Source organism: Fulmarus glacialis, unplaced genomic scaffold, assembly GCF_000690835.1.
Source record: "Fulmarus glacialis isolate BGI_N327 unplaced genomic scaffold, ASM69083v1 scaffold8365, whole genome shotgun sequence".
Taxonomy (NCBI): domain Eukaryota; kingdom Metazoa; phylum Chordata; class Aves; order Procellariiformes; family Procellariidae; genus Fulmarus; species Fulmarus glacialis.
In genome coordinates this window covers 525-15,920 of record NW_009213611.1, presented here as the reverse complement: position 1 = coordinate 15,920, position 15,396 = coordinate 525, and the positions used below count along the sequence as shown (strand labels likewise).

General features: G+C 38.1%; 1 protein-coding gene across 1 annotated transcript in view; it reads right to left on the bottom strand.

The window, feature by feature from the left end:
• The window catches only part of ZDHHC17 (zinc finger, DHHC-type containing 17), a 43,309-nt gene extending 28,274 nt beyond the window's left edge, over positions 1-15,035 (bottom strand). The window contains exons 1-5 of the mRNA XM_009578250.1: positions 14,964-15,035; positions 13,406-13,550; positions 6,985-7,049; positions 4,835-4,997; positions 89-214 (exon numbers count right to left, since the gene is read on the bottom strand). Of these exons, the coding sequence (XP_009576545.1) occupies positions 89-214; positions 4,835-4,997; positions 6,985-7,049; positions 13,406-13,534 (483 nt within the window). The 5' untranslated portion in view covers positions 13,535-13,550; positions 14,964-15,035. The remainder of the gene's footprint in view (positions 1-88; positions 215-4,834; positions 4,998-6,984; positions 7,050-13,405; positions 13,551-14,963) is intronic.
• Between the last annotated feature and the right edge of the window lie 361 nt (positions 15,036-15,396).

The window sequence follows — 15,396 nt, the reverse complement described above, 5'->3', positions numbered from 1 at the left end:
TGAACCGCTTACCTTAAACAAACACACACGCCCCCAAACCAACAGCAGCAGTAATATTGATTTACATAAGTGTTATACTACTTCTTACCTTATCAGCTTTTAGTTTTCTCAGAAAGGATGGACTGTCATATCCCTTTGCCTGTCTTGCTTCCTGTAGGTGATTGATCATCCAAACGTTTTTCCTCTGTTTTGCTAGATCAAGTGGTGATTCTCCCTGCCAGGAGTATAAAAGGGGGAAACATCCAATTTAAAAATAAAATGCATTCAGAGCACTTTTGAAACAGAAGATTGGCAGGTAAAAATAATACATTTTAAATCAGTTTAAGCTACATTCTGGCATACTTTTTGCTCTGCAGCTTACTTGACACCAAACATCATTCATTCCTTCTGGTCTTTTTCACTCTCTCATAACTATATATGTGTAGACAAGTAGAATATTAAATGTGTGATCTGACAATATGTATGTCCTGACACAGCAATAATTGTTGCCTTTGGCATAACACATCTATGTTTCACTGTTCTACACACAGTCTACTAGTCTGTAAATGAAAGACTGTGCTTCCCCCTCAGCAATTGACAGGCAGCAGAAATCAAGCAAAGGATAAGAACTTGTGACCAACTGGATCATGGAAACTCTCCCAGGCTAAAGCCTGACTTCTCAGTTAATTCTCTGCCTTTTTTGGCAGAGAGAAGTTACTAATACCATGGAATGTTTCTGTAAAGAATTTCTTCCACAAGTTCAATGTTCTTATATTTATCTCAGTTACTGAAGTCCTAGGAAGAAAACGGGAAAGAATAAACTGATTGCTCATGTCCAACTTATTCCAAAACCCTGAGCTTTTTTATGCTTAGCTTGTGTTTCACGTACTTTGGGTGCTAAGCCAGCAATGGTCCATGCTTTCTATTTCCCTACTTTCAGAGAGAACTGACAGACAAAGCAAGAGAGAGACACAGAGAGAGATACAGGGGCCAAAGGTGCCTACCCAACTGATTTGATTTTATTGCTTTTTAAACATGTAGGAAGAGAGCTAAATGAAAGTTATTGACTGGGTCTAAAATTATAGAGGAGGCAAGAGACAACCAATTGCAGGTACCTCCAGCTTCAGTTTTGCATTTGACTCCTCCTCTCTTCTACTGGAGTTAACTCCCCTCCTAAACAAACCATTCATGGAGGCTTGAAAAATGGCTGAATCCTCCATCGCTCGGCCCCCTCCTAAAAAAAAAGTGAGACAGGTACCAGAAACTGAAATTACCCAGGAAGGGCAATAATTACTATAGACAGAAGAGATTTCAAAGCTTAAAAAGTACAGTTAGCTACCTACATCCCATAGAAAGAAAATGGGAATTGAGTACTTAACTGTCATTTTTGCCTTTGAAATCTTGCTCCAGATCTCTAAAAGGAGTGTAAATAGCACAGACTACAGATTATGAGGTGAAGCTTTTTGCTACTTAACAGGATCTTGCACTCGTGTGCGAGGTTTAACTAGCAAAATCAGTTAAAAAAGAATAACCTTCTGACTTAACTTGGCTTCAAAGTTATTTAGCCAGATGTTTAAGAAACAGATTAAGTTAACTCCATCCTCAACAGAAATACCTGAAATCAAACTATAGTGCCTGCTTCATCACAAATTTAATAGCACCTTGAATTGCTAATACCTGGAAAACTCCAGAGGTGCCATTGTTTTAATATCACCTTATATATCCAGACTGTAAAGATTACCTGTGGACAAGCAATCCCCTCTGGGAGTTGATCTCCCAAGTAAATCCTGAAGTTGTCTTGGGGTCCAGCTGAGCATCCCTTCCACTAGAGGGCCATGAAACACCTAGGAACTGCCTAGATAAAGAGACTGAGGGAGTCTCACTGACTTAAAGAAGTCTTGCTTCTCATCATCTGGCCATTTTAATGTTCTCCTTGTATTCACAGGGGTGGTGGATGGCTGACTTGCTTAGAAAGCAGGAAAAAAAAAAAAAAATCGGGGAACTTAATCTAGTAACACACTTAGTTTGCCAGCAAGCAATAAGGCTTCAATAGTATATATTTAAAGAATAATCCGAAGAGTCATTACCATAGGGAACTTTACATGTAGACTTCCACAGACAAGCCTACAGATACACTGCATAATCAAGAAACTACATCTAAAGTCCATTTAATGATTCATTAACAGATTTAAAAAAAAAAAAAAAAAAAAATCTTCCTTAAACCATAAAAACGTCTTTTAGGTCTCTATCACTTTCTAGTAAAAAAGGACCTTCTGCTTATATTTAAATAAAATTTACATGTTTCCCCCTGACACCCAGAGATAAACCGACTCCCTGTGTAATCCTGTCCTCATCTGCCCAATCTGTCTACTGGTGTGGCAGACAATTTCCTTAACAAAAAGTCAATCAAACAAAAAACGCACTCTACTTTGACTACTGAAAAGTAGCTTCCAACTCAAACTGTAATCCAGTTCTCAAAAAGAAAAAAGAAAGTATCTTACTACCAAAAGAAAAGTACTATTTTCTTGTACAGCATAATATAAAGAGGTTAAATAACACAAACAGGACAAACCCACTGCTTGTATCAAGCTTTATTCTAGAATAAGAATGCTATTGTTCATATACTTCTTAAACTGTCATGCAAAGTAAAGAGCACCTTACTGAGATGACTGGTTCCAATTTGTTCCAAACCTCGGCAGTCAGCAGCATGCGCCTTTCTAACACAGACTACCTAGAGCTGATAACAACAAGGTCAAAGCTTGCACCAAATATTTCAGCCACTTCATAATCTGAAAAAGATAAACGGCTTTCAGCCAATGTATTTCTTCAACCTTAGCTGTCTTAGCACCATTCTTGGTCAATTCCATGGGCTATCTGAGAAAAGGACTTCACTAGACAGCGCTGCAGAAATCTTGAAGTGACTGCATCAGAAAGGAGCCTTTCACGATTCTTTTTATTTCTGGGGAAACATGAGCCAGACACTTAATCAGTTTTTGGCTCAAAGAAAACTTTTTTGCTGAACAGCCAAAGGAGAAAACTTTGACTCAAAACTGAGTTTCTATATACCTATGAAAATCAACAAAATTCTTGTTTTTCCTGTATGTTTACTATCACCCAAATCAGCTCTGTTATAAAGCCACTGGCAGGATGGCAAAACTGCCACTGCTAGAGTGATTTTGATCCTCTGAAGATCCTGGAAACCTGGGAAGGCATGCTAGAAACCTAGACTCCACCGCAGAAGGCAGGCAGTGGTTAATGAAACCAGGCACATGTCTTCTGGAATGACTGGAAAGGTATCATGATCCAGCAGGTTCAAAAACCTATTTTTCTACTGACTGCTGCTGTCTGTCAATAAAGGAGGAGAGACCATGAACTGCTTCAGGCTAGCAGATACTTTTTCATTTGGCCAAAAAGATATGAATTTTTATTACGGATTTCCTAAGAGTCCAGAAATGTAGGTAAGGTCATGACTTTAAAACTCTAATCACACTAATCAGTCTGCCGAGGGAAGCAAGGTATGACACACTGATTTTTTTCCACAAAAATACCTTAATTTTTACCATTAGGTGGCATAGAAAAAAAGCTTTTCAACAGTTTACAAGATGTGAGATTAGAAGCATAATTCATCCACATGACTGACCTTACAGACCAGGAATAATTATTACATATTTACATCAGTACATGCAAGAGGTTAGCTGATTTGTTTAAACACATGAAAAGCCATGTGATTTTTCTAATGAGTTTTCATCAGTATTTCTGATATTCTAAAGCGGATGTAGGACCTAGAAAGCTACTAGCAAAATTTGACTGCACTCTTAAAAAGACTGTTCCACACTGTTCAAGAAAATGGATGTGCATGTATTTTTTTTTTTAGCATATTTCTATCACTTGTGGCCAAGCAAAATAGGCCCTGGCCATCTTTATCAGTAGGGAAAATGGTGAAAAGTCAAATAAATTTCATTAAGTACTTAATATTTTATAAATGTAGATTTACAGCCGTATTTTCCAGTGTAACCACTACATCTGTAACACTCATTAAGTGGAAAATACAAATATTTGAAAAGAAATTGAGTAGAGAATTCTTTTTCTAAAAGCAAATTCTTCTCTGACGCCACAGAAGAAACAGCTTGGGTGGTGAAGTACATCTGATTTGATATACAGAATAGTCTGGAGGCAATGGACAAAAACATGTTCAATAGGCACACCTTTCACTGCTGGAGAAGCTCTTATAGACTCCAAGTCTATAGCATAAATTCTAACAGCTGCTTAGTCTAACATATGCTAGGGATGGGCTCTGTTAGTGCTGAATCTCGCTTTATCATTAAGAGGTTCTGGCAGAGTAATCAGGCAACTTGAAGTTCTGATGCAAAAAAGAGCCCATTTTCTTATTTCACTCCTACTGGTATTTTTAGGCTTCCAACTTCCTTACTGCCACTGAAAGATATACTAGAGCATTTGTCTTCTTCCTGGAAGAGGACAGAGATGTCTCACATCTCACTCCAACAAACAGACAGTCACCCCAGAACTTCACTAGAAGACATTCAATCAGATTTCCAATTTTGCATCCAAATGCATGGGTCTTCACTCATGCAGTCCAATTGCACACCCTACTCCCATATATTTGCACATAACCATTGGTAAATTATTAACATGAGTACTTTTGAAGGTGCAGATTTAGTGGTTATGCATCACTGTTAGGAAAAACTGATTCCCCAATTAAACATGAATGGCATGGCTTTTGCTCCATCTTTATGATCCCACCATACCCACAATAATTATCTATTCTTGAGATTTATCACAGGCTCTGTTATTTCCGCCTCAAACCACTTACAATAAAAACAGACCAAGTGTTTACCTTTATATTTTGAGCATCAACATTAGCTCCAGCTTCTAACAGAAGACTAATAACTGTAGTATTTCCTGCTAGCACAGCCCAGTGCAATGCTGTGTTTTTGTGATATTTGTCTCCAAGATTAACAGAAACATTAAATGTAAGTAGTAATCGGGTTGGATCCACACTAGAAAAGAAAATTCTTGTTAGATCTACAGAAGATGAACTCAAATACATACCAACTTACTGTTAGTGAGTTCAATTTCTATAAAGAACATTGTTCAGGTACGCTATGTAATAGCAAAGTGACATTTTTTGCTGATGATTATGAATGGCTCAAATTCCCTTCCCACCAAAGAGCAACCACAATTCTGTTGACTTTTAAAGGAGCTCAGTAAGACAGCTTGTTCTGGGATGTCAGGAAACATATTTGTTATACAATTCTGTTTTCACATTTACCAAAACCTAACAGTATTACAAGATTTGTAAAAGCATGCACATATTTATATACTTGGCAGATAACAACCAAAGTTCAAAACATGTTATATTTCCACTTCACATTCTCAAAGACGAAAATAAAATAGGATGATAATGTTGGTAATGGTAGGTGTTTGTAAAAGCTAGCCTATGTTCCTCTAAACAATCGATGGAGATAGGCCTTTTCAAGCAGGAATCTAATTCAGACAAATTTGCTCTTTGGAGAAAAGAGCACCAACTTTTTCCAGTCACCTCCACAGGAAGATTTACTTTGTAAACTAAAATTTTGTATTAGTGAGTACTTCTGCATAATATCATAGAATCATAGAATAGTTTGGGTTGGAAGGGACCTTTAAAGGTCATCTAGTCCAACCCCCCTGCCATGGGCAGGGACATCTTCAACTAGATCAGGTTACTCAGAGCCCCGTCCAACCTGACCTTTAATGTTTCCAGGGATGGGGCATGTACTACCTCTCTGGGCAACCTGTGCCAGTGTTTCACCACCCTCATTGTAAAAAATCTCTTCCTTATAGCTAGTCTAAATCTACCCTCTTTTAGTTTAAAACCGTTCCCCCTTGTCCTGTCGCAACAGGCCCTGCTAAAAAGTCTGTCCCCATTTTTCTTATAAGCCCCCTTTAAGTACTGAAAGGCCACAATAAGGTCTCCCCAAAGCCTTCTCTTCTCCAGGCTGAACAACCCCAACTCTCTCAGCCTTTCGTCGTAGGAGAGGCGTTCCATCCCCCTGATCATTTTCGTGGCCCTCCTCTGGACCCGCTCCAACACGTCCATGTCTTTCTTGTGCTGAGGGCTCCACAGCTGGACGCAGTACTCCAGGTGGGGTCTTACCAGAGCAAAGTAGAGGGGCAGAATCACCTCCCTCGACCTGCTGGCCACGCTTCTTTTGATGCAGCCCAGGATACGGTTGGCCTTCTGGGCTGCGAGCCTCTTGAATAGGTCATTGCACTGGTTTCTACTGGGATCAAGTTACTCTTCCTCATAGTAGCTCCTACAGTGCTGTGTTTTGGATTTGTGACCAAAACGATGTTGATAACACACCAATGTTCTAACTATTGCTGAGCAATGCTTACACAACACTGGGGTCTTTTCTGTTTCTCACACTGCCCCGCCAGCAAGGAGGCTGGGTGCGGGCAAGAAGTTGGGAGGGGACAGAGCTGGGACAGCTGACCCCAGCTGACCAAAAGGAAATTCCAGACCATATAATGTCCTCAGCATATAAAGCTGGGGAAAGAAAGAGGAAGGGGGGGATGTTTAGAGTCTGCCTTCCCAAGTAACCGTTACAGGTGATGAAGCCCTGCTGTCCTGGAGATGGCTGAACACCTGCCTGCTGATGGGAAGTAGTGAATGAATTCCTTGTTTTGCTTTGCTTGGGCATGCAGCTTTTGCTTTACCTATTAAACTGCCTTTATCTCAACCCATGAGTTTTCTCACTTCTACCCTTCTGATTCTCCTCCCCATCCCACTGGGCAGGAGTGAGCAAGTGGCTGCGTGGGGCTGAGCTGCCTACTGGGATTAACTCACAACAATAAAAATCATAAATGAAGAAACAAAGTGGCAATTGTGGAAAGAACATTGACTAGCTAAACCAAAAAAAAACTTTCCAGAAAATCAAAACCGGACACTACTATATGCCACTTAGTTAACATCAAGAGAAAGTCAAAACTGGAGTGAGATATTACCTATGTGTTCTGTAAGCTGCCCACATTAAAGGTGTCATTCCATTTTGATCCATCATATCTACATCCTAAAAAAGGAAAAGAAAAAAAAAAACTTGGTGAGATAAGTAAGCATGCTCAAGATCCAGTAGATACAAGGTTTGCAGCAGTATTTAAGACTAACCAACTGAATTGGAGAAAAACTGGCAAGCTTTTAGTACGCAACAAAATAGTATTTGAAAAATGAAAACAAACATTAACATCACCATTGCAAAAATATAACCATTCCAATCTATTTTGGAAACTAAGGAACAGTCATGTTGTATAAGACTAGTCATTTCTATCTTACTATTAATCTTCAACATAAAAGATATATATAGATGCTGTACTATTACACTCAAAAGCAGGAGAAAACTAAAATAATGCACCAATATTTAATAAAATACTTAATAAATTAACATAAATACCATGGCCTGAATCCTACATCCTACTGAATGCTAGCTACATCTATTTTTCCACTTGCAAAGCAATTTTCCTTAGTTCACTCAGTTCCAAAGGTATTTACATATCTGGATATCAAGTTAATGGATGACAGAAAATTTTTAAACAAAAGCCATTAATAAAAACAACGTACCCAGAAATAAAATTGATCTATAATCAAATGGTGACTAAACTGATGGCTAAAAATAAAAAAACCCCAAACATTATTACATTTAACAGAACATAGTCACAGAATGACAAAACAGCACCATCCAGACAATTCTCAGATCCATCAGAAAGGATCTAATACCTACAGCTTTTTTTTTCCTGTTATAGATCCCTGCCTCACTAACATGGAAGTTGGTAATTCCTAAATACATTGACGCAGATTAGACTCTCAAGCACATTTGGGCAAGTTCCACAGACCACCACTAACAAAATTACTCTAAGCTAACTTAATGCAAGACCTGAACAGTTTTCCTTAGAGGCAACAGAGCTATGTCAATATTTCCTGTGCTACTCCCCTCAGTTCTTACTAGGAAAATTAGGTTGAAAGTGTTTCAATAAAGTCTTCTGCTACAGAAACTACTGACGGAAACCCAGAAAGTGCATGATGTTGCTTTCTGTCACCCCCAGAACCTTCTTCTCTGCTCCAATAGTCTGCCAAACGCCCAGCACCCTGGGATCCACGCTCACAGTGCTGCTAGCCTGACCCAGGCAGAAGTTTTCCAGAAAATCCAATTTAGTTCTTCCAAGTAATTGCTTTTAAAACTTCCCTAGCCTGCAGATAACTTTACATTTCTGAGTTTTTACTCTGTTGCTTAATTTAAAAAAAAAAAATCAGACATTTAAAAAACAGTTGATGGAGAGGAAAGAAAACCATTACTTTATTGTATTGTTTGTTCAGAAAAGAGTCACATGCATTGAGACTGGGATGCAAGTCTGCTTGGCCACAAGTACTTGTATAGATTAGGTCCTTTTGAGCCTACAAGGATGGCACAACCGTTGCCATTCCCTTTAACTTCCTGTTGTTGAGATCGTGAAGGAAATTAGAACCATAGCCTAACCTCAAGGTCATTCATCCTTGAGAAGCATGACTTTGATTCACAGGTTACACTGTGTGAACAACGTATTTTGAAGATTGTACAAATTACTGTAACGTGAACAATCACTCTTTCATCTATAGATTTCATATAGAAAAGTAATTCTTCGTGACCAACAGCAGGGACCTGATTGCCTGGACATAAGTAAAACGATTCCTTCAGCGATTCCAGCTGACAAATCAAAACTACACTTTGCACACTAGGTGACACTCAGCTAAAAGGCAAAGAAAAAAAAAGCCATGAGCTCCAGACTATTCCCTGCACATAAATTACCAAGACAGGCTACAGCTATTACTCACATTAAGCTACAACGTGGGCTGAGGCAGATCCCTTTCCAAAGGGACTTTAACAAGAGGCAAAGCAACTAAGAATGACTTGCGTACCATTGTTTAGATGTAACAAAAATGATGTAGTTGTGGATAGCAGACGCATGCTCTAACAAACCTCTCATCAAAAATTCTTTGTTATTTTGCCACATCATTACCACAACCACACAACAAGTGGGACATTTCAGAAAGGAAGCTCTGTTGCTGCTTTTTACCAAAGGACTGAGGCAAAAAAGTAAACCTTCAGCAGCAGGTACATATTAGGGGACTGTTCTTCTGTTTTGGTGTGTACCAACAGGCATTTTAGCATTAATTTCTTGTTTAACTATTGGCAACAGGTCAATCTGATAATGATCATGGAGAGGTGTACCTATGCTGTTAGGACAACAGGATGAGCCCTGCAAGAACCAAAGATTTCAACAGTAAGTGATGCAATGATCAAAATTGCACATACTGCTGCCCTCTGTATGTATTTCAAGCATGAACTCCATGGACAAAAACTGGCAAATTTTTCACTTGTTTATGAAATAGAACAACTCTGGTTCTGAAAGAGAACAACTTTGCATATGCAAAGATAACCAGACTTAATCCTAGGACACCAATACAAGATTCCACAAAAAGCTTTTAGAGAGGCAAAAATATAGGGGAGAAAGAGCTTCCTGCATGGAAAGGAGCTGTAGCATCTATTCAGCTGCTTAACAGTACTTTCTGAAAGCAATATAGCTGATGAGGTAGGATTCTGAATAGCAGCTAGAGATCAGAGCAGCATTTAGGCTCACCAGGACATTTAACAAGCAATGGTCAAACCAGTACTGTGATACAATACGGCCTTTTCAAAAGCACAGAAAGCATCAAGAGATTCCACTTAGAAGTGCATTAAATTGCACAGAAAGGGACCAGGAATTTGATCATCTTTAGAACCATTACTGGTTATTTCACAAAACACAGACCTTCACAGAAAGACCCATCACGCCCTTGTTCAGAATCCTGTTCTCCATAAGGAAAAGACCTCTTTCACATGGACTGTTGCCCAGGGAAAGGGAAACAGACTTCTAAAGAGAGAACATATTTAAAAGCATATAGTAAAGAAGGGAGATGTAAGGCTGAAAACATTTCCTAATTTAGGAAAGACATGTGCTAGTTATTCACTAGAAGCAGAGACTTTGTAGGATTCTTGTGGAATGAATCAAGTGCAGACCGACAGGCGGCTCATTAAGCAAGGTAATACACAAAACTGAACCTACCTTGTTCTTTCAAACAACAAAAGCTTTGTTCTGAATACTCTAGTCCATCACATGCAGAGTAAGTGTTGACAATGAGAAAGAAACATGACTGGACTTACAATTCTGTAGGTAATGTGCTGTAGGTTGGGTCTAGGGAATAAACACTTGGTTCAGTGTCTTACACTGGCCTGAGCCCAGTGGTGGAGAGAACGATCCTCGATCCTCAGTGCCAACAGAGGTAACAGTGCTTAGGAGCACTGCTCATGGACAGCAGCCCCAAAGTAACCAAGGCTGCTGGTACCACACTGGCATCTCCCAACCTAGATGCCAACTACTGCTAGGCCATAGCTCAGAAGAAGGCCCTATGTAGCTCGGGACAGTAGCTAACACATAAAACTGCAATTCTGAGAACAAAAAAATACATACTTTATGAGTAAGTGATACTTAAACTATGAGTATGAAATAGTTAAACTGTAATTTTAGCTCCAGAATATTTCTTACAATATGATTTTACCCTACTAGCAACTTTACAGTCACTCATTATCTGTGACTGAGGTAAGTTATCTCACACATGCCAAAGGATGGAAACACATTATTCAACCATCCGACATACCATATCCGTATCTTAACTTATTCCGGGGTGACATGTTTGCGTATGCTAGGCCCTGAAATGCCTTTGGCATTTTAAGCAGCGTAAGCACAGTGTCAAGCAGTCAAGTAGTACCAGCATCAATTCTGAACATTTTTAACTGCCTTCAAGCTCTTTTCAGTTTTCCTTTCTTGCATTTTCTTAAAATAATGATCTTAGCTAAACTTGAACCGTGCTACAGATTCTGTTACTTGCTATCTGATTATATCTATATCCTGTACTTGCCCTGGCTTGATTTTGACCCAGGCAACCTGCTGACACAAACAACACGAGCAAATTATGATATAGCCAGGTATTAGTCTCTCAAAATTCAGTAAGAGACATGACTAAATAAAAGCAACAGCTATTATCCACTGCTGCCTCCTGGCTGAGTAGTACTTGCTGGCATGAAAGTGGGTTCACTTCCAACCAAGGCCAGAGGGCATATGACCAAGAGTTCTTCCCCTACACTACACTCCAGAAGCCAGAGGACTGAACTTGAGCCTCAGATTGGAAATTTTACCGTTGGCTGTGGCAGCTCAGGAAGAGAGTGAAGCAGCAACACTGAAGTTGGGGTCCAGCTCTGTCTCAAAAAGGGACAAGAAGCAATTAGGAGCAACTTCTTAATTCAGCTGTCAGTTTCTCTACACAGTTATGAAAGCTGGCTCTCCTCTGATCATGCAGGTCCACAAAGGCATCAGCATCAGAACTAACAAAGCACAACAGCCCACACTGACCTTTATTTTGACACTTATTTAGTTGTTATTTACCTCACAGGTACTACAATTAGGTTCAGAACAAGGGCAAACCTACTCTTTGGATATAAGAGGACCTGGTCTCTGTAAAGGCAAAGAATTTTGCAAGTAGTATATAGGGTAAGACCACATAAGCAAAAGTAGTTCAAGTTTCCAAACCCAAATCATGGCATCACAAAGAAGGTGGGGGGAAAAAAAAAAAGGCATTAATGACCTCATATGTACTTATTAAAGGAGAATAAAAAGTAGAATCATGTATTTCCCATAGCTTCTACAGAAACCGTGTAGTTTCTGTAATTGTATGTAGTATAGCTAGAAAACTATGAGTTTAGGGATTATTATTACAATCCTGTTGATATTACTATATTTTAAACATACAAATCAATACATAATTTTAAAGTTGGACTTTCTGAAGTGCTTCCAAAAATTATTGTTAAAATTCAAACTTATGGCATGGAAAGGATACCAAAATCATACTTGATAACATTTGGGGGATTTAATAAGAATTATTCTTTTAAAAACTATTGATAAGGAGAGCTGTTTCCAAGATAATAGGTTTTAAATTTTAAAGCAAGTCTTGTGTGTTTACGTATAGACACATGTAAACACACACAGTTTCTTTTGGACTGAAGTATTATATGCTCAGATAAATAGGACAAGTCTGTATATAAACATGAGGACAAACATTTACAGGGAGATTTCATAACCACAGCAGAACATTTTAAAGGCCGTTTATACTTCATTAACGCTATGCTTTAAACAAGTTCGCACATGTATAACATCTGCAAGACTTTTCTGGTAACATAAAGCCCACACAGAATTATACATAATTTGTGAACAAAATACAAAACTTGTTCCTGATGAAAAGGCATTTCTCTCCAATCATTATCTCTTACAAAATAGTGATTATATATGATCAGCCTCTTCTTCTGACTAGCTTACTCTCTATCATACACTAAATACTGTTTTACCAAAGAGTTCTCAGATACAAAGTGAATACTTCATGGAACAATAGTTTATTTTTTCACATGTATAGGCACAAATCATTTTCTGCAGCAAATTTAGTATTTGTTTTACACAGACCAAGCCCACTGATTTCACAGTCATATTCTACCTGCTCACTGGATCATATCTACTTGCTATTTGAAAGAATAAGCAGAATACAGAAGTGTGAATAGCATTAGCAAGACTGTAAAAAGAGAGGAGCGCTTTGACCTTTCTATATGGTTTACAAAGTAAATAAAATTTGTGCTTCAGGCACATATCTGTGGATGAGTAAATCTACAAATTGTAATGCAGGGTAAGTAGCAAAAAGGTGAATATGGTTTTGAGGATACAGAATGAAGGATGGGAGACAATGAGAACAGTAATGAATACACATGCTATATACACACTTTACAGATCTAGCAGTAATATAAGAATCTAGCAAGAAGGTTTTGGGTTGTTTTGGGTTGGTTTTTTTTTATTTAACACACGCATGCAATTAGTAACAGCAATAAATAACAGTTGTGGACTGAGGTGTAAAAAAAATGGATGACCTATGACAACTCTTTGTCATTAGATTCTTTACCCATGTATAAACTGATGATTCCGTGAAGAATTCTAAAATATTTGCTATCATTTTCACTGTTGACATTTAAAGATTAAATTCATTAGAAATAAAGAATGGTAAAAGAGTAACTGCTAGAATTTCCACATACTACACTAGACAGGTATGAATTAAAGCCAAAGTACTCAGACCACTGTTAGAGGAAATTAAGTTAGCAGGTGGCACACCAATACTGTAGTCTACAATAAGAGACAATGAATTATTTTTATGTTTAGTCAGGGAAATATTTCGCATTTCTGAATGATAGGTATAGGTTTCAATTGTCTTCCTATTCTAACTTTGAGTAGAATCTATTTAAATATGGTATTACTTAAAATTTACCTGTCCCTTTGCTATCAGGTAAGCAACAATCGAAGTATGTCCAAACTGGGCAGCCAAATGAATACAGCTACATCCTTCTCCATCAATTAGCGACGGATCTGCCCCATATTTCATCAGCTGTACAACCATGGATAAGTGACCCTGTCTAAATGCAACAAAACACAAAAAACAAACAACTGAGTAACTACATACAGAAAAACTATTAAAATGTGAATATTTGAATACAAGAAATATGTTTAGCAGTTAATTCACTACCAGAGCTTCTGCACTTAGACTCATACTTTGAAAACAACAATTGTCACAATCTGATTCTGCAACTGAGTAAGCAAACCCATTCACCTAAGCAAATTCTATGCAGCCGTTGCATGCATCACATGCAGTTGCCTCAAGTGTGTTGTATACCAAAAGGCCAATCAACAAAAAAAAAACAAGTTACTAGTTTAGAAATCTAGTCTACTGTGACTTCTTCTAATCCACATATGTAACCTGCGATTTTAAGAGATGTCAAACTGGCTACATACCCTCACTTTTTGTGGGGCATATGGTTTATCTTTCTACTATTAAAAACAGCAGTGAAATAAAAATAGGAAGAAAAAAAGGAAAACGGAAGGCCTACACTTCCTCCACACTACATCAAAAGCTTAAGCATCTTTTTGTCATAATGAGCATAGGCATATCCTTCTTGTTGATATGGTGCCTAACTGTCAGCATACAGTTTCTGACATGAGCGAAAAGACCTTTTCAATGTCAGAATCAGCTTCGGACAATGCTTCACAGAACAACAGATTACAGCTACAAACACCAGGAAATTTAATCAAGCTTTTGTGCGATTAACACAGAACGTAGAGTGTGATCTGTAACAAAAAGAAATATACAAGCTAAAATCTTTAACAGAGGCTAACAAGCAAGTCCTCAACTTTAGTAAACAAATTATTTTGATACGTTAAATATTCTAAAAGCTAATTTTGTAAGTCTCCTTTTGCAGTCTACAGTTAAAAATATTAATATGGACAGTGTTCCTTTCCCGCCTATTTCTAGGCAGTTGTCTGAAGGAGCAGCTACTACTCAAAGGCTGTCTTCAATCTTCCCAGCCATTTATCATTCTCCAACCATCTTCTACACCATAAATCTGATTTCAAGCGCATCTTAAAAAAAATCCACACACATAATAGAACACTGCAAGGACAATGTCACACAAAATCATCCCAAGCCCCATCTGCAAAAGTGTTGCTGAACTTCGGAAGACTAACAAAAATAAGATCTTCAAAGTAAAGTAAACCAAGGTGACTATAGACTCTAATTTTACTTTACTCTTTTTCCTGTCATAGCAATCATCTTCCTCTACATCAAAAAGAGATAAGACAAAAACTGAATTAGATGGTAAAAGCTCCTGTAGCTCAAACATACCACATTCACAGCGTGCCAAGTTATCAATGACTGAATTAACTCTTGTGCAAAGAATTCCCAGAAAATACAGCAATTTCATAAATTGATCAGTAGCAGATTCCAAGTTAAGAAAAAACACAGGAAAAGAAAATTCCAGGAGACTTTTCCCCACCTTGTTGCCCAGTGAAGTGGGGTAGAATTTAAATCTCCTCCAAGCTGATCAACGATAGCACCTTTTGATATATAGTATCTGGAATAACAAAAATAGTAAACATTATTGCTTGTCTTGGTTAAATATAAAAGACACACAGTAAGCATGTTTGATGTTATGCAAAACAGGCAGTTACAGACCGGCAGATCAGAACCTTCCCTTGCCTTCCTTTTAACAGGTCATGCATATACATCCAATTTTTTTGCCTTTTTGATGTGGGTTGGGAGAGTAGGGATGCTTCCTACTGTGTTTTAAACATGCTGCTATTTCCTAGTTTGGTTCTAAGGTAAGAACAGAATAATTGCTAAACATGTATTAGTACAAACTGTTCTACCACAGAAGTATTTAGCAAAATGGATTCTTCTAAAATATTTAGGGGTTGCTGCATTAAAAA